This window comes from Ochotona curzoniae, unplaced genomic scaffold (genome assembly GCF_017591425.1).
Source record: "Ochotona curzoniae isolate NIBS_2020 unplaced genomic scaffold, NIBS_Ocur_1.0 contig_66, whole genome shotgun sequence".
Classification (NCBI taxonomy): domain Eukaryota; kingdom Metazoa; phylum Chordata; class Mammalia; order Lagomorpha; family Ochotonidae; genus Ochotona; species Ochotona curzoniae.
In genome coordinates, this window is record NW_024466512.1 from 5968957 (window position 1) to 5987771 (window position 18815).

Sequence of the window (18815 nt, forward strand, 5' to 3'; positions counted from 1 at the left end):
CGGGGGGGCGGGAAGCGAAGCGGAGACACAACAAACATGGCGGCCACGGGGACGAGGGCGACGGCGGCGGCGGCGGCGCTGAAGCAGGCGGCGGGGCTTGCCCGGTGTGGCTGTCGGGAGGTGAGGGCCGGGCGGCGGCGGCGCGGCTGAGCGGGCCGGGTGGGACGGCCGGGGGCGCGGCGGGCCGGCTGACCCCGGGAGCCCCAGCCTCAGCAGGCGAGGGTCGGGCGTGGTCCGTCAGGGGACGGTGTCACGACCCGGGCCCTTCCCGCCTGCCGGGGCCCGGGAGCGTCGTCGCCCGCGCCGTGGGCGCAGTTGGGCAGGCGGGAGCTCGGAGGCCAGCGGGGTGGGTGGCTGCTGCGTCTTGGCTCCGACAGGTGGTTGTGCGAGGGGGTGAGGGGCGCCCCGCCGTGGACGTGCTCCCGGGGACCCCCGGGGATGGGGGTCAGCTTGCCTTCTAGATGTTCCGAATCCTGGCGCGGATGTCTCGGAATCCTGATGTGGAGACTGGTTGGGGAGAGTGAGAGTGGGTGGACGGGGCCCGATGCTGTCTGCATTCGAACCTCCCACACCCACCCTCGGATTTGGGGAATGTGTGAAGTTTGGGGAAGACATTGCAAGAACGAACTCTCTCCCTTTAAAGATTTATTCATTTTTTGTTGGAAAGTCAGATACACAGAGAGAAGGAGAGACAGAAATATCCATCCACTGGTTCACTCCCCAGGTGGCTGCAACTGCCGGAGCTGAGCCAATCCGAAGCCAGGAGCCAGGAGCCTCTTCCTGGTCTCCCATGTGGGTGCAGGATCCCAAAGCTTTGGGCCATCTTCTTTCCCAGACCTCAAGCAGGGAGCTAGATGGGAAGTGGAGCAGCCGAGACTCAAACTGGCACCTATATGTTGCCCCGTGCATGCAAGAAGAGGACTTTAGCTACTAGGCTATACTGCCGGGCCCAAGAAAGAACTCAGGGTTCACTCAGGGTTTAGGTCTCTTAATGAACTCTCCGGAGGCCCTATAGGCTCCCCATCTCCATGAATCAACAACTCACCCTGGTCCACACTGACTGCATGGTCCATTCCGTGTCCTCTCAATGTGCTGACCAAGACTCTTAAGAGAAGTGACAGGTGGAAGAAAAAATGAAAAAGAGATATCTTAAGTTGTGAAATCTCAGGAAATTAAGAGGAGCAGAACTTTTCTTCAAGAAAAATAAATTTTTTTTAAGATATCAGGACTTAGAAGTTTTAAGTTCATTTTAAGTTTTGTTATGGCCAAAACTTCGTCACAAATTGATGTATTCTTGAGAGCTCCTCACAGTGAATTGGATGTTTGACGTTCCTGCCCCCCAGCTCTTCTGCTGCCCAGGAAAGCGTTAACTTGTTCTGTGTAAGATGGAGAGGACGTTGAAGGTGCATGCCTGTGCCTTGCTGGGTGTGCGGGTGGGTTTTTATTGTAACCATTTCCGGCAAGTGTGTTCCCCCTGCCAGGCCTGTGCGCTGTTTTTATGCCCGATTCCTGACCCTTGGGCAAGTGTGAGCAGATGAATGCGTTCAGAAAGACATGAAAGCATTTGCTGAGAACAAGGCCTTGAGGTGGCCGTCACAGACACGCGGAGCCATCTTGCTGTGTGGTGACGTGTCAGCCTCGTTTGCTCTTGAGCTGCTGGCAATGGTAATATTGGCGAGTTACTTTATAAGTTTTTGAAAGCTAGATGTTAATTAAGTTTCTGATTCCAAGTTTTTGCTTTGTGGTGTGCTGTGCTTTGAAGACCTCTGAGTGGTTTGTTGGTTGTTATTTGAAATTCCCTCCATGGCCTTTTGTCCCTTTGGGCTATCTCCAAAGTAAATGTGTGAGTTATTCTTTTTAAAGATTGATTTGTTCTTATTGGAAAGTCAAGTTTATAGAGAGGAGGTAACAGAGAGAAATATCTTCCATCCGATGATTCACTCTCCAAGTGGCCACAATGGCCAGAGCTGAGCCAACCCAAAGCCAGGGGCTTGTTCTGGGTCTCCCGTGCAGGTGCAGAGTCCCAAAGCTTTGGGCCGTCCTGGACTGTTTTCCCAGGCCACAGGCAGGGAGCTGGATGGGAATAGGTCTGCCAGGACACAAACCTGTGCCCATATAGGATCCCGGTGCATGAGGGCGAGGACTTTAGCCACTAGGCTCCAGAGCCAGGCCCCAGAATGAATCTTGATTTCATCCACATACTGTTGGACTGGCAAGAAAAAGGAGGAGCTAATTTGGGGCGGAGAGGTTAGATTGTGTAACTCCTGTCTTGGGTTTCTCCTGACATGATTCTGTTTCTGTTTTATATGATGTTTTCTGATTTCTCAAAGTCTCGTAACATTTCTTCCCGTGTTACTGCGGTCACACCGGGCCACGTCTCTGTCAACAGCCATTACGGCAGTGAGTTCCCTGCGAGTGTCAGGCACAGAAGCAGACGCAGCTGCTGGCACTGGGGAGTTAGCTGTTGGTGGTCTTCCTTACACTAGTGACCCTGAAACATTTTTCCAGGGAAAACTACATCAATAACGCAGACCCTGCTGTTTTCTAATCACATTGTTCTCAAAATTCTCCTGTAGTTTGTTTTCAAATATATAAGTAGGTTTTAGAAGGCGTGAGTTGAAGCAGCCCCTCTCTGGTCTGCGGGCGTTCCCTGTCATGGCTTGCCGTCGAGGCGCGCCTGCAGCCCCTTCTCAGCAGGTTGATTCTTCAGGGAGAGCTTCTGCTGTGTTTGTGTATGTGCGTGTGTCTATTGACAACTTCTCATGGATGACGTGAGCCTGAGAAAGCCTTCGTCCACGGTGAGTTCCAGCGCTCAGCCCCTGCAGACTGCGGACATTCACCCGCACAGCCCCTGCAGACTGCGGACGTTCACCCGCGCAGCCCCTGCGGACTGCGGACGTTCACCCGCGCAGCCCCTGCGGACTGCGGCCGTGCACCCGCGCAGCCCCTGCGGACTGCGGCCGTTCACCCGCGCAGCCCCTGCGGACTGCGGACGTTCACCCGCGCAGCCCCTGCGGACTGCGGACGTTCACCCGCGCAGCCCCTGCGGACTGCGGACATTCACCCGCACAGCCCCTGCGGACATTCACCCGCACAGCCCCTGCGGACTGCGGACATTCACCCGCACAGCCCCTGCGGACTGCGGACATTCACCCGCACAGCCCCTGCGGACTGCGGACATTCACCCTCTGCGCTGCCAGCGCCTAGAGCTCAGATACATTTCTTTCTTCCATTTGCCTCGAACTTTTTGTTTGTTTGTTTTAAAGGTATCTTTTATTGGAAGTCAGATTTACAGAGAGGAGACAGAGAGAGGGCTTGTCCCTTCGCAGATTCACTCCCCAAGTAGGCACAGCGAGCAGAGCTGAGCCAATCCGAAGCCAGGAGCCAGGAAATTCTTCTGGTTCTTCCATGCGGGTGTAGGGCCATTTTCCACTGGTTTCCCAGGCCACAAACAGGGAACTGGAAGGGAAGGGGAGCAGCCAGAACATGAGCCAGCGCCCACGTGCGATCCTAGGTGCATGCAAAGCAAGAATTTTAGTCACTAGGCTACCGCTCTAGGCCCCCTCAGGTTGTTTATTAAGGCGTTGTTTTTGAGCTTCAAATGGACAGTTGAGGGGAAGCTATGGGCATAAAATAACGTAGATATACACTGACTAGTTTCTGTGTTCACCTGTACTTCTGGAGTTCCGCAGTAGACTCAGCTTAACTTCAGAGTCCTCCCGGGAAGGACTCAGCCGTAGTCGCGTGACGTGTGGGAAACAGTTCTCCTTGATTAGCTGGTGACTGGTCTGTTTCAGCTGCGGCTGCTCTAACCAGTTACTGTAGACTGGGTAGTGCGAGCAAGCATTTCCCGCTCTCCTGGGGCCTGTACCTGTGACAGGCTGCTTCCGGGCTGCGTCTTCCGGGGGCAGCGATCGGAGAGCAGAGAGAAGGCAGCTTCTCTGTGTCTGAGGAAGGCTCTGCCCGCACAGCCTCGCCGCTGCGCTGCGCTCGGCGTTACCAGCATGCCGAGACCTCCAGGCCAGAGCAGCACCGGGGAGGGGTGACGTGCCTGGGAGTCAGCCCTCCGTCTGCAGTGACTCGCGGGTGCCCGTTTCGGGCCTGGTGGCACGACCTTGCCTGCTGGAATTGTGTGTAAGCAGTTTGTGACCCGCAGGCTGCTCGGGCTTCAGTTCGCAGCCAGAACAGCATCACTGGGGCGGGGATCAGTTCGCTGGTTTCCCCAGGTTGTAACCGTGAGGTTTTGCAGTCCGTCGGCGTCCCGGAGGCGGTGTGGGGGAGCGGTTGATCGGCTGGATTTCAGTTCTCACACTGGTGATTATTCATTTTTTTTTTTTAAGATTTGTTTGAAAGGCAAAGTGACAGACAGGGAGATGGAGAGATCTTCATCTACCTGTTCCCTGCCCAAATGCCACAATGGACGGGCCTGGTCCAGGCTGCAGCCAGCGCTGGAACCTCATCCAGGTCTCCCGTGTGGGTGGCAGGGGCTCAAACACTTGGACCATCTTCTGCTTTTCTGGGTCTGTTAGCAGGGAGTTGGAATGGAAGTGGAGCAGTCAGGACTAGAACTGGTGCCTTAGCCCACTGCAGCACTGCATCAGCCCAGAGTTGCCATTTTTTTTTCAATGACTGTGCTTTCAAATTTCAACTTGAGATGGAGAAAGCTGTTTTAAGATAAGGAGTCCTTGGGGTCCGGTGCTATAGCCTAGTGGCTAAAGTCCTCACCTTGCACGTGCTAGGATCTCATGTGGTTCATATCCCAGTGGCCCCGCTTTCCGTCCAACTCCCTGCTTGTGGCCTGGGAAAAGCAGTAGAGGACGGCCCAAAGCCTTGGGACCCTGCACCCACATGGGAGACCCAGAAGAAGCTCCTGGCTCCGGGCTTCGGATTGGCTCAGCTCCAGCCATTGTAGCACTTTGGTGTGAAAGAGCAGACGGAAGATCTTCCTCTCTATCTCTCCTCTGTATATCTGACTTTCCAATAAAAATAAATAAACATTTTTTTGAGAAAAGATAAGGGGTCCTCGAGACGTGGGCACCTTTGAATGTGCCCCTGGAGCTCTGCAAGGACCGCTTGTGCCTGCTGGGGTGGGTGGATGTGATGCCTCAAGTCGCAGACCAAGGCAGTGCACGGGCAGCCACTTCAGGCTCACAGTGTAACTTTGCTTTGGCTTCCTTGTATTTTTCCTCAAGTCATTGAGAAGCAGCGTCCAACTTCCGGCAGGGGGCGCAGTGCGGTTCTTAATGTGACAGTGTGCGAATAGTCACAGCTGTCAAAATGCGCCTGCCAGTCTCTGTAATCAGGCTCATTTTTGTTCCTCAATTTGAGCCACATGTGTGAAATGCTGTTTTCTTCTGTCCGCTCACTGCCCGTCGTGTGTGTGTGTGTGTGTTTTTGCTGCGTTGACACGTGTTATACTGTAGCAATGTGATGCTTTCTAATGAGGCTTGGTTAGATTGTTGCTTATCGAGGCCTGTCGTGTTATTCCTTGGAAACATACCAGTTTCTACATGGATTGATGGACAAGAAGTGATGTTAAGTTGCAGTATATATCATGTGATTTCTTTCTTACAGTTTTTATATAATTGGAACATAGGCGATCTGTAGCGTCTTACAGTTTGTTTGTTTGTTTGTTTGAAGATTTATTTATTTTACTTGAAAGAGCTACGAAGAAGCAGAGGGAGAGACAAAGATCTTCTGTCTACTGGTTCAATTCCCTAATGATCGTGACGGCCAGAGCTAGGCCACTGCAGAGCTGGGAGCCAGGAGCTTCTTGCTTATCTCCCACATGGGTGCAGGGGCTCAAGGCTTTGGACCAACCTGTGCTCGTCTCCCAGGCTATAAAGATCAGAAATGGAGCAGCTGGAGTTGAGCCGGTGCCCACATGGGATGCTGGCACTGCAGGTGGGTGATTAGTATGCAGTGCCACCATGCCAGCCTCAGGGCTTGCAATTTTAAAAACAACTTTTTGATTTTTATTCTTGGTAATTTTTCCACTGAAGCTGGCTAACTGCTTTTCTAACTGAAGATCAAAAATGTAAAGAGCAGGTATTAGAAGCAGCTCTGGCCACACAACACAGCAGTACAATGATTAGGAAATCAGCAGTTCAAGCAGACATGGGAAGTTCTGTGGCTTTTAATGAGTTTCCCGACAGAATGCTGTTAATGGAGTTAATTCCTGTGTTAGTGGTGTTTGGAGGTAGGACCCCTGGGAGGGTCTTGGCAAGAGGTGCGGCCGTCTGGGTGGACCCTGGCCCAGGGACTTTGATGAGAGGTTGCAGCCAGCAGCTTGCTGTGCTTTGTCCCGGACACTCCATGCCGGGTCTGGTGCGGTGAGGAGGCCTTCTTCGCCAGATGAGCTTGAACTTTGCAGGTCCGTGCTCACAAGCCTTTGTTCCTTGTAAATGACCTGTGTGCGGTGTTCAGTAGAGCAGCACAGAGCTGACTATGAGACGGGGGTAGGGAGGCATGAAATAAACTTGACCAAAAGCTAACAGTAACCCATAAAATTGAGAAAATTCAGCTGGGCAAAAGCAGGCACTTACAGAATTGGCCTAAAAGTAAAATAAGGAGGCAGTTTTAGGAAATTGCTAATTAGCATTTATAAATTAACGAGATTTAAATGGCGCATCCGTGTTTGGTTGTAATTAAGGGGCAGGTAGAGGTTTGGAATGTTTTGCAGCTAAACTGATCAACTGGTAGCAAAGAGAAGTTTTTCTTAATCCAAGTCATGACTTTTTTTGTTGTTGCAAAAATAATTAACCGAAGAAGCAGCGTTGTCTGCAAGCCTAGCATGTGCTGCTCACGCTGGAACAGCTTTACCTGCAGAACTGAAACTAGCACTGCCAGTGGCTGTCCCTGCTTTACCACGTGGAAGTGAAGGTGGAGAGGGGTCCCTTCCTGATCGGAAATGTAAAGCTGCTGGCTTTGGCTTCACAGAAAGTTATTACAGTACAGGCTCTGAGCAACCTCCACTTTCTGGAAAATAGTGAAAAACACAGTGCTTATGATGATGTATTTAAAACCCTTGGGCAGTTAAGAGAGAAAAGAACTATTCACAGGCAGTTGTGTTGAACAGTGAGAATTCCGGCCTTGCAGATCCTTGTTGGCTGTGTTCACAAGAGAGCAAGTTGGGTATGAGGAAGGATGAAGAGAATTAGAAATTACCAGTCTGGGAGGAGTCAACAATAGGATAAATGAGGCAGCCTGCCTGGCCCCTGCATGGGTGCCCAGCACAGTGACTAACACAGGGTGGCTGGCTCATGCCACCTGTTCAGGTCCCAGTGCAGTGTTGATTGTTTGAAAGAATTTCATGTTTTCATGAACTGGGAAGTGTGCTTGCTTTTGTGGAAATTCCTTACTCCTCAGTGACACAAATTTAGGCTGAGAAGGACCCAGGATAGTGGAGATGTTATTGAAGAAGAAAGCCATGGTAGAGTTAAGTTACTGAGATTCAGGTGCTTGGTGTTAAGGCTGTGTGGCACGGCTGCGAGAATAGACCACAAGTCTTTGGGACAAACGAGCTCCAGGCCTGACCATCTGCTTTCTCAAGGTGACACCAAGCCAGTAGACGGAGGCTGGTGGAAGATGCATATTGCTGGGGTTGAAAATCTCCCTGGAAAAAAGTATGTTTCAACTCCGCTGGTGCCATACACAAAACTGAATTCCAGATTAAAAGAAATATGGAAGCTGGAAGAAATTTTTACAGAACATCTGTGCAGAACTACAGAACATCTTCAAAGATTTCTTAAATGGGTCGCAGCTCTAAATACAAAGGAAATTAATAAGTTGAGCTATATTAAGAATTTTTGTTTATCAAAAGTTAAAATTAGGAGAATGAAAAAGTAGCCCAGTGAAATGGCTCAGTGGCTAAATCCTCCCCTTGCAATTGCAGGATCCCATATGGTTGCTGGTGTGCATCCTGGCTGTGCCAGTTCCGCTCCAGTTCCCATCCATCTCCCTGCTTGTGGCCCAGGAAGGCAGAGGGGAACCCTGTCCCTGCGTGGGAGACCCGGAAGAAGCTTCTGGCTTCCGATCGGTTCCGCTCTGGCTATTGCAGCCACTTGGGGAGTGAACCAGCATATGGAATATCTTTTTCTCTGTAAATCTGCCTTTCTGATAAAAATAAATAAATGTAAAAAGAGAACAAAGGCACCTGTGGAGTAGAACATCTTTAGAACAGACCTGATACCCGTAGGAAGAGAGTCCAGTGGAAAAAAATGGGAAGGAAGCTGACGTGATGAAAGAGGTTGTCTAAATGACTAATGAGCGTGTTAAAGGATATGCAGCTTGACTAATCATTAAGAAATCAACAAATTATAACAGGTGTAATTCCAGCTCAAACCTACCACAAAGACTAAAATGGCAAAGGAAAACAGTGCTGCAGTGCCCAAGTGCTGGTGAGGGTGCCCGGTGCTGCTGAGGGCGCGCAGTGCCCCAGAGCAGAGAGGGTGCGTGGTGTCCGAGTGCTAGTGAGGGTGCTCCGTGTCCGAGTGCTGGTGAGAGTGCTTGGTACCTGAATCCTCATGAGGGTGCGTGGTACCCAAATCCTGGTGAGGGTGCTCCGTGTCCGAGTGCTGGTGAGGGTGCTCGGTGCCCCAGTCCTGGTGAGGGTGCTTGGTGTCCGAGTGCTGGTGAGAGTGCTCGGTGCCCCAGTCCTGGTGAGGGTGCTTGGTACCTGAGTCCTCTCATGAGGGTGTGTGGTGCCCGAGTCCTGGTGAGGGTGCCCAGTGCCCCAGGCTGGTGAAGGTACTCGAGAGCCCCAGTGCTGGTGAGGGTACGTGGTATCCAAGTGCTGGTGAGGATGTGTGGTGCCCCAGTGCTGGTGAGGGTGCTCAGCCACAGCTTGTTTCCTGCAGTGGGACAGAAGTTGTTGTCCACTCTGAGAAAGTGTGTGGTATATTTAATGCTGAGTCTGTGTGTATCTTTGGCCCAGCAGTTTCATTTCCTTCTCTATGACCAACAGAGATGTGTTTATAGGAGCTTTATTCACTGTACGATTAGATAAGTTAGCTGGACTTGTTGCAGCGCTGTCAGGCATATTCAGTGACTGGAAAGCACGCAGGTGGAGCGGGGTGTACATCAGGATGTAGAGCCACAGAAGCCGCGGGGTCACCGTGTAGCATTCCACTTACATGACCTTGAGTGTACAGAGCTACTCAGACAGCAGCAGCAGGTTGGTGGCAGCTCCACGAGTCCCCGGGGGCTGCAAGGGCACGCCAGGGGGTTCCAGGACGCGGGCAGCCCCACTTCTCCGTCTTGCTGCCGACTCCGTGGTGATGGTTTAGTGCTCTCTACACTTAATATAATCTTTCGGCACATATGCTAAATTTAAAGGAAAATTAAACATATGCTGAAAAGAGTGTAATTTTTAATTTTAGCTGATTGGTGCTCAAAGTGGAATTTCTTAAAATAGTAAATTTGAACATAATGTACAGTTAAGGAGGATCAGATTTCTTTGCGTAAAATATTTTTACATGAAATATTTTAAAATGTCTTTTGTCCTCTCTCTTGTTCTCACTGGAGAACTTTCTGGTTATTTCATCTATGAGCTTGGACCACACGCCTTGTGAGGAGCAGGTGTAATTATTCCCACGAGATTTCCCCATCTATGCTGCTATCAGGGATTTTGTTTCTTTTTCCCCTTCCGGTTTCGGAGGGCATGGGATGATGGGTGGCACAGGCAGTAGTTTGGCTATTTCTAGAGTAGGTGTTGGGACGCTGGCTTGCAGGCCATATCTGCCTGGTGTTATAAAGTGTATTAAACATAGTCCTTCCCTTGTACTGCGCTCGGGTTGCAGTGAACCCGCTGTACATTGACAGTGCATTTCATGAATGTTGGCAGTTGAAGCTCCTGGCTTAGCACATGGCACCCTGACTCCTTGGTGATGGGGGAACGGCCCCTGGCGATCCGTTTTTTGCCCTGCACTGCATCTGGAGGGACCATCACTCAGCATGTCCGTCGCCTGAAGAAGGGCCAGCCTCAGAATGTGAAATGTGGTTTCTTCTGAATGCGCCATTGTGAATTTGAAAACGTATAAGTTGAGGATGTCTGCCACATGCCAGCAAGGCCTGAAGTATGTGCCACGTGGCCTTGGAGGAGAAGTTTGCCACTGCTTGTGTGGAACACCTGCTTGTACAACACTCGTGCCTGTGAGCTCAGTGCGTGTTGGTTGTCACCAACTATATGTGGTTGTTTTAACTTAAAGTAAAAAGTGAAGTTGTTTGTATAAAACACTTTCAGCTACTAAGTAGCTACATGTGGCAGGTAGCAAATGTGCTGGGCAGTACAGATGGGCAGCTTGTTTATCATCTGTGGAAAATTCTAGATAGCCCTTTAACCTATTGACTGTTTCTTCATTGATTATCTCTGCCACACATTGCTTTCATCCTGTTTGTTTCCTCTTTTCTAAATATTTGTTTTTATTGGAAAGGTGGATGAGATTTACAAAGAAGAGACACAGAGAGATCCCCCAGCCTCTGGTTCACTCCCCAAATGGGCACAATGGTTAGAACTAAGCCAACCTGCAGCCAGGAAGCAGGTGCCTCTTCGGGTCGCTCATGTGGGTGCAGGGTGCCAAGGCCTTGGGCCATCTTCCACTGCCCTCCCAGGTCACAGGCAGGGAGCTGGATGGGAAGTGGAGCAGCTGGGACACGAACCGGCGCCCATTTGGGATCTTGGCACTTGTAAGGTGATAATTTAGCCAGTGAGTCATAGTGCTGACCCCTTCCCCTATGATTAAGTTTAATTATCAAATGTAATTTTTTATCCCATTTTGTATGTTTCTTTACTATTTTGCCTGAGAGATTAGAAGGCAGGCTCTGTATTTTCTGTTGTTTTGTTTAGTGTCTTGCACAAAATAGTTTTTGTTACTGTTTTGTCATGTACCGTATCTCCCTAAATAGCATAAAATTATTTCAGTTTCTTTTCTAGGTATAACAGACTATAAACTTAAAAAAAAGAGAGAGAGAGAAACCAGCAAAGATGGGTGAAAAGAAACCAGAGCCTTTGGACTTCGTGAAAGACTTTCAGGAGTACCTGACCCAGCAGACCCACCATGTGAACATGATCTCCGGCTCGGTTAGCGGGGACAAGGAGGCCGAGGCTCTCCAGGGAGGTACACGCACCTTGATGCTATTACATAACAGCGCTTAGACACGGACGGGTGTTGGCTGACGAAGCCCCTCGGGGGAAGACCCCTTCACTACTGGGAATCCTTCTGTTTTGTTTTTTCTTAGAAAGATACTCCTGTCTTCACATGTGTTGGCTTTTGGCCAGAGGAGAGACTGAACATGAGCTAGGCGTGTGTTTTCGTGTTCTTGGCACGTTAGGAGTTCTCAGTGGAGATCCCCTGATCTCCAGGCTCTGCTAGCTGCTAGTAAACTCAGGGACCCCAGAGGGGAGCAGAACGTCAGCTGTCAGGGAACATGGATCAGATCTGAGCCCCAAATAGGAAATTCTGTTTGTTTTTGAAGTGAAGCAAGGGCCGGCCATGTATGCCATCTAGGAAGAGGAACTGCAGTAGAGAAGGCAGCAGGTGCCTGAGCCTGCTGGGCAACGTGTGCAGTTTCCTTCGCACACCGCGCAGACTGGAGTGTAGTCGTGAAGTGTGTGAGAGGTCACTGGATTACAGCCTGTGGGCCTTGCGCATGCAGGCTGCTGTTTCTGTATGGTCTATACGCTAAGGATGGTTTTTGCATGTTAAAATGTCTGAAAAAAAATCAAAGAATAGTGTCATTACATTTACGTGTAGAAATAGAAATTTCACGTATATAAATAAAGTGTTGTTGGAACACAGCATGGTTATTTGTTTACCTGTTTTCTGTAGCTGAGTAGTTGTAATAGAGACCAAGTGGCACGCAAAGCCTCCACAGAAGCTCGCTGAGCCCTGACAGCAGGGCGAGACATCACCTAGGCGCTTGTTAGAACTACAGAGCTCCAGGCCCGCCCCGGATCTAGGGGATCAGAATGGATTTTAATGAAAGCCTCGTAACTTTAATGATTCATGCAGAGTCTACATCTGAGACTCGTTGGGCGGTGCGAGGTAGGAGCCTGGGCCTCACAGTGCAGCCCAGTAGCACACGGCAGAGCGACTGGTCTCTTGCAGAGGGGCTGGAGCACGGCTTGGCTTGTGGAGGGTGGCACTGCTGCGTGCTGGGTCAGAGTGCAGGTCCTCTTCCTGTCCTGCATGGCTGCAATCCTGAACACGTGAGCATCACGCCCTCCCGTCTCCTCACTGGTTTATCCAGAGGATTTTGAACACTGATCTGATTGTGGGGGGTGGTGAGATCCCAGCATGCAAGGTTCTCACAGTGCTGCTTTGCATAAAATTAGCCTCAGCTCAGAAAGTGTGTGTTACATCATGAATTGACATTTTGTGGGACGTGAACTGTCGCTTTCAGGAAGATTTTCAGCCACTTTAAAATACTAAATTGAGTTGACGCTGAGATGCATAATTTCTTCTTCTGTCCTGTGTTTATAGCTGGAACAGATGGTGACCAAAATGGACTTGATCACCCATCTGTTGAAGTGTCTCTGGATGAAAACTCAGGAATGTTAGTGGACGGGTTTGAAAGGACCTTTGATGGCAAGCTCAAGTGTCGGTACTGCAACTATGCCAGCAAAGGGACAGCCCGGCTCATTGAACACATCAGGATCCACACAGGTAATGGAGAAACAGCTGGAGAAGGCACTTCTTTAGGGCAGCTTGGTCTGTCCTGTAAGTAGTTCCAGAAGTTCAAAGTGTAGGTGATGTCACCGTGGACTAAATGGAAAAGCTTATTTCATGATATATGTAGGTTACAACTCCTGACAGGCAGTGGACAGGCAGGGCAGACGTGCAGCTCGAGAGCGCCCTCCCCGCCTCCGCCCCTCTGCTGCCCCATCCTGGTGATGTCTCCCAGAAAGGGAGGGTAGTGCTGATGGCAGGGAGCAGTGGCTCGTGGTTAAATCCTAGCCTGGCAAGTGCTGGGATCCCATATGGTCCCGGTTCGAGTCCTGGCCGCTCCACTTCCCATCCAGCTCCCTGCTTGTGACCTTGGAAAGCAGTCAAGGACAGCCCAAGGCCTTGGGACCCTGCACCCACCTAAGAGACCCAGAAGAAGCTCCTGGCTCTAGGCTTTGGATCAGCTCAGCTCCAGCTGTTGTGACCCCTTGGGGAATGAATCAGTGGATAGAAGATCTTCCTCTCTCTGTTAAATGTATTCATTTATTTATTTATTTTTATTGGAAAGGCAGATTTTATAGAGAGGGAAAGACAAAAATTTTTCATCTGCTGGTTTATTCCCCAAATGGCCACAATGGCTGGAGCTGAGCCAATCTGAAGCCTGGAGCCTCCTCTGGGTCTTTCATGCGGGTGTAGGGTTCAAAGGACTTAGGCCATCCTCTGCTGTTTTCCCAGGCCGCAAGCAGGGAGCTGGATCTGAAGTGAAGCAGCTGGGACATGAACTGACACCATACAGGATGCTGGGGCTGTGGACAGAGGGTTGGCTTGCTGCACTGCCATACTGGCCTCACATTTTCGTCTTTGTCCTCACTAATGTGTGTCCGTTGTGGAACAGGCAGGAGGTTCTGGACAGTTGCAGGTCTCACTTAGCCATCCTCTCTTGTGAGAACCTTCCCCAGCCTGTGCCCTGCCCCACCAAGGCCAGGCCTGGGGTCACTGTGCCTCGTGCCAGCCTGTGCTCTGGCATCACACCGTGGTGGTCTGCGAGCCTCTTGCAGACGGGGATTGTGACAGGCCAGCCTTGTGCACCCAGCATCTGGCTCAGCGTGAGTGGACTCCGCATCTCGTACTGCAGATGTTTATTGTGGATCTGCTAGTCTTGTGCTAATTGCAGCTATGGCTCTGGCAGGTGAGGAGTTTCAGGGTGGAGAAGTGTTGGCAATTTGCAGGGGACACTAGTGCGTTATGCCTACTTGGGCGCGGAAGCCCATCTGATTTTGTGGGTTTTATTTAATGAAAGATGGATTTTTCTGTGTTTACTTAAGGACAGGGCATGCATATGTGTTTGGGTAAATAGGAATATGTATAAATGTTTATGTGAATAAATCATGAGACATACTGCTAAGGCTTTTATTAAAAACATGTATTATTTATCTGACATGAGAGAAGAGACAAAACACAGAGAAAGAACTCTTCCATCTACTGGTTCAGAATATTCAGGCCACTTGGAGCTGTATTTTGTTTGTTTGTTTATTTCAAAGGCAGAATCACAAAGAGGGAGATAAACAGAGATCTTCTGCCCACTGGTTTACTCTCCAGATGGTCGCAGTGGCCGGGGCTGGCCAGGCCAAGCCAGCGTCAGGAGCCTGCAGCTTTAGCCGGGTCTCCCACGCGGTGCAGGGCCCCAAGCACTCGGGTCATCCATCACTGCTTTCCCAGGTGCAATAGGAGGGAGCTAAATCAGAAGTGGCCCCACCAGGACTCGAACTGGTGTCCATGTGGGTGACAGTATTATAGGTGGCGGCTTAACCTGTCAGACCATAGGCCTCAACAATTTTCATACTTTTTTGGCTAATAGAAAATGTATTTATATCTCAAATTGTTAAAGAGTTCTTAATCTTTATTCAGTTTGTGAGTTTCTTCACAAATGTTAAATCTTTTCTGCAGTACAAATCCTGCAAAAGCATTTTCCATCAATTTCTGAATCTAATGAATGAACAAACGTGAAATTTTGCATAATGAGCTGCGATTACAGTTTCTTCTGTGTTTCTGTTGGAACAGGTGAGAAGCCTCATAGATGTCATTTGTGTCCATTTGCATCTGCTTATGAGCGTCACCTGGAAGCCCATATGCGCTCCCATACTGGAGAGAAACCGTACAAATGTGAACTGTGCTCCTTCCGCTGTAGTGATCGCAGTAACCTGTCCCATCACCGAAGGCGCAAACATAAGATGGTACCGATTAAAGGTACCAGGTCTTCCTTAACCACCAAGAAAATGTGGGGGGTTTTACAGAAGAAAACAGGCAATTTGGGGTATAGCAGAAGAGCGTTAATCAACTTAAGTCCACCTTCCATGGTGGTCCAGAAACCAGACTACCTTAACGACTTTACCCACGAAATCCCCAATATCCAGACTGATTCCTATGAAAGCATGGCAAAGCCCACTCCAACTGGTGGCCTCCCGAGGGACCCCCAAGAACTCATGGTTGACAACCCTTTAAATCAGCTCTCTACTCTAGCAGGGCAGCTGTCCAGTTTGCCTCCTGAAAACCAAAACCCGGAGTCCCCAGATGTGGTCCCGTGCCCTGACGAAAAGCCTTTCCTGATCCAGCAGCCCTCCGCCCAGGCAGTAGTCTCTGCCGTGTCGGCAAGTGTTCCTCAGAGCTCCTCTCCCACGAGCCCCGAGCCGCGGCCATCGCATGGCCCACGGAACTTCAGTCCAGTGGCAGGGCCGAGCAGTGAACCAAGTGCCCACACGAGTACTCCCAGCATAGGAAACAGCCAGCCGAGCACTCCGGCCCCAACCCTGCCAGTCCAGGACCCTCAGCTGCTGCACCACTGCCAGCACTGTGACATGTACTTTGCAGACAACATCCTCTACACCATCCACATGGGATGCCATGGGTATGAAAACCCTTTCCAGTGTAATATATGTGGGTGCAAGTGTAAAAACAAGTATGACTTTGCCTGTCATTTTGCAAGAGGACAGCATAGCCAGCACTGATCAGAACATTGTCACATCATGTTCTACTTGGTTTTGCCTTTTCGTCTTTCGTAGTTTGGTTGTTTTTGTTTTGTTTGGTCATCCCTAGTAAGATGTCGGCTAATTTAAATTCATACATTATATTTATATACTATAAATTTGACAGTGGAAAATTTTCTTCCAATTTTTTTCCATAAAAATGTGGCTTGGTTGCTTACATATTAGCACAGTTAGATACACTGAGGTCTCCGTTTGTGTAGAAGTGAGGATTGGAGTTCAGTCGTAACCTCATTAGGCGTTCATTCCCACCTCTGACCCGGAAGGACTTCCTCGGTCAATCCGTGCTCTCATTGTTTCTATACATTGCAGCTAAAATGCTACTTCTGCCGTATTTCAACATTAGAGAATATTTTCTCTTATAAGATCTGTTACAACTTTTTTTTTCAGTATTTAGCAAAGAAATTGTTCTTAGGGTTGCTCTTAACTGAAAGACTTTTTGGTTCACGTAAGTGAGGCTGAGTCACTGGTTTCATTTCAGCTGATGACATTGAAGCTATCAGTGTGGTAAAAAAAAATGTCTTACAAGAGGAAATATGAAATATTGACATAAAAGTTCTACAAGGAAGTTGCACTCCAGACTTTAGAAATTGAAAATGATGTTTCTTCAATTTCTGGTTTAAGCACATGGCAAACATTATTACTTGTTTTTAACGCGTCCAACTTCTTTTTAAAACCACAGGTAGTGCTAAATGCCTTTTTCCCTCTTTCAGTTTGAACCTTTCATTTAATCCTTCATTCTGACAAATGATGTTCAGTCAGTAAGCAACGCTAGTGAGAATCTGTTATGTTCTGTTTCTTTGATGACCAAAGAGGTACAGTCACCGTCTTATTAAAATACAGTCCTTCCTAGGGGAAAACAAACTGTACGAGTTTCCTTTTTCTGCTTTCTATACGTTTATTGTGTAATTTCCAAGAAACGCAACGGAGAAGGTGACGGAGAAGTGGCATCTGCATAAATAACGACGTGGATTCTGATGTCTGCCTCACAGGTGGCCATTTCAATGCTTTCTGTGAATCCAAACTCTAATCTTTCCAGTTGTACCACTCTTCATGTACAGTTATAGCACTGTATGGGAACTGTGATGAAATTGTCGCCTTAGTAGGAAAGGGTCAAAACTTGTGGTAATAGATATAAACTACATTTAAACATGGTGTTTATAAAAAGACTTATTAAATCCAGAGGAATTCATTTTGAAGAGGTTATTGTTTTTCTATTGTATGATAACTAGCTTACTGTTGAGAGTTGGTCAAACAATAAAATAGATTGCTAACTTGGTTTCTTGTACTTTGCAAAAATCCTAGCTTAAATTTGATTCATATCTTGAAAATATGAATTGGCCTCTTGAGAATTTCCCAGTTAATAAGCATTTTTTAACCAAAAAAGGACCTCGCTATTACAGGAAATAAGAAGGCCATATTGGTGATATGTGCCCATAAACCCCAAGTGCCAAGGTCATGGATCCTTTACCCTCCCTCCCGTGCTAAGAAGCCACGGAGATGCGCTCTGCATCCTCGTGGGTCAGGAGCAGCTGCAGGGACTCTCCATGTGGACTCCTCGTCCAGGCCCGGGAACCCTAGCTGGTCCACCTGGCTTCAAACTGCCAGCAGCTCTGACCACTTCTAGTGCAACAAGTTCCACATGTATCACTGGCTCTAGTATTTACCAGATTGCCACAAAGAAACAAGCTGTCATTTGGAAGCTTTCGCACATTTATTTTATTATATTCAAAGAAAAGCAATACTGCAAAATAGAAAAAAATTCATTAAGCAAAGAGGAGAACTCTGGGTAAACCAACATGTTGATTGGGGCAGTGACAAAAGCATTGTTTTTTGAACTAAAGGTGGTTGGTTTAGCGTTTTAACTTAGACATGGGAGGTTTTTATAATTGCAGGCTAGAATGTAGTCTTGTAATTCGCCCATTACTGAAAAGAGCACAGTTAATATTCCAAAGGTGTCAATTCTGAAAAGCTATAATTGTAAATGCACTAAAACTTTTGAAGCAGATCTACCTTAAACTTTTTTGGTGTTGTACTTTCTAGAAGATTTAGGGTTTTATTTAAATTTCCCTTTAGTTAAATTCTGTACTTGGAAAGATGTCAATATCTTCCCTTACATATTGAATGTTTCTCATTTTATTTTTAATTGAATATTTTATAGAAATGAGTTGCTGGGAGAAATTTAACATGCACTATTTATAGTAATTTGCCATTAAAAGGCAATGTTGTGAAACTAAATTTATTTTTGTTCAGTGAACATAAGTTTAGATTTTTAAAGTTGGTAGATAATTTATCTCCACTGATATTTTTTTAAGAAACTGTGAAGAGATTAACAGGGCATAATTTTATTTCAGATTTTACTAATGTATGTAGCTATAACTTCTTGAGATTAAAGTAAAGGCAAGACTTTTACTTTGAAAAAATTTCCATTGTTTCTAGTGCTATTTCATTTTAGAAATAAGTGTTTTACCATTGGTCTGCAGAGTTGCTTGACAGGGAACATTACTAAAAAGAATTCAAAACATAAGTGTCATTTTAAGTTCTATGAAAATATCTATCAAATGGCTGTGGCATTAGGATTCCCTGGTAATGACTTTTCCTTTGTCTAAGAGGATGGATGCTTTCTAGAACACGTGTGTGTTAAGAACTCTGATGTAAAGAACGTATTTTGTATGCAGAAACAAATAAGTTGCATTATTGTTAAATACACTATATTTAGGGATTCCAGAAAGCAGTTTAATGCTAAGATAACTGTATCTAGTGTGTAGTTCATATTGGGAATGAGCTTTGCTTTTGTAATATATGAATAAAAATAACACTTTCTAATGACCTCAATTTTCCTTCTTTTGAAATTAGGATCAAATTTGTTTTTATCAATCTTCTGATATATAAAATGCTAATAAAGATTTTATAGTGTGCTAGCTTGGATGTCCAGATTGCCTTATCCATAACAGAGCTGTACTATAAGTGAGAAGCCCCGAGTGGCCCTGTGTGCCGGCAGCTGGTCTCTCCTGTCTCACGGTTCCTCTCGGGCGGCTCTGTCCTCCCAGACAACTCAGAGGGTCTGCGCGGCAGGGAGGAGGGCTGCTCCCAGGCGTCGTCAGCCGCG

The 18815-nt window shown here is 47.9% G+C and overlaps 1 protein-coding gene across 3 annotated transcripts; it reads left to right on the forward strand.

The window, feature by feature from the left end:
• Window positions 1-99: 99 nt before the first annotated feature.
• Window positions 100-18535, forward strand: IKZF5 (IKAROS family zinc finger 5). 3 transcript variants are annotated; one of them, XM_040991976.1, is made up of 4 exons: window positions 100-120; window positions 10922-11117; window positions 12483-12665; window positions 14727-18535. In XM_040991976.1, exons 2-4 carry the CDS (start codon window positions 10985-10987, stop codon window positions 15668-15670), a joined length of 1260 nt encoding a protein of 419 aa, XP_040847910.1. In that variant the 5' UTR covers window positions 100-120; window positions 10922-10984; the 3' UTR covers window positions 15671-18535. The 3 variants fall into 3 exon arrangements, with proteins under 3 accessions (XP_040847910.1, XP_040847911.1, XP_040847912.1); XM_040991977.1 differs by having other exon boundaries at window positions 15186-18535; XM_040991978.1 differs by having other exon boundaries at window positions 15189-18535.
• Window positions 18536-18815: the final 280 nt, after the last annotated feature.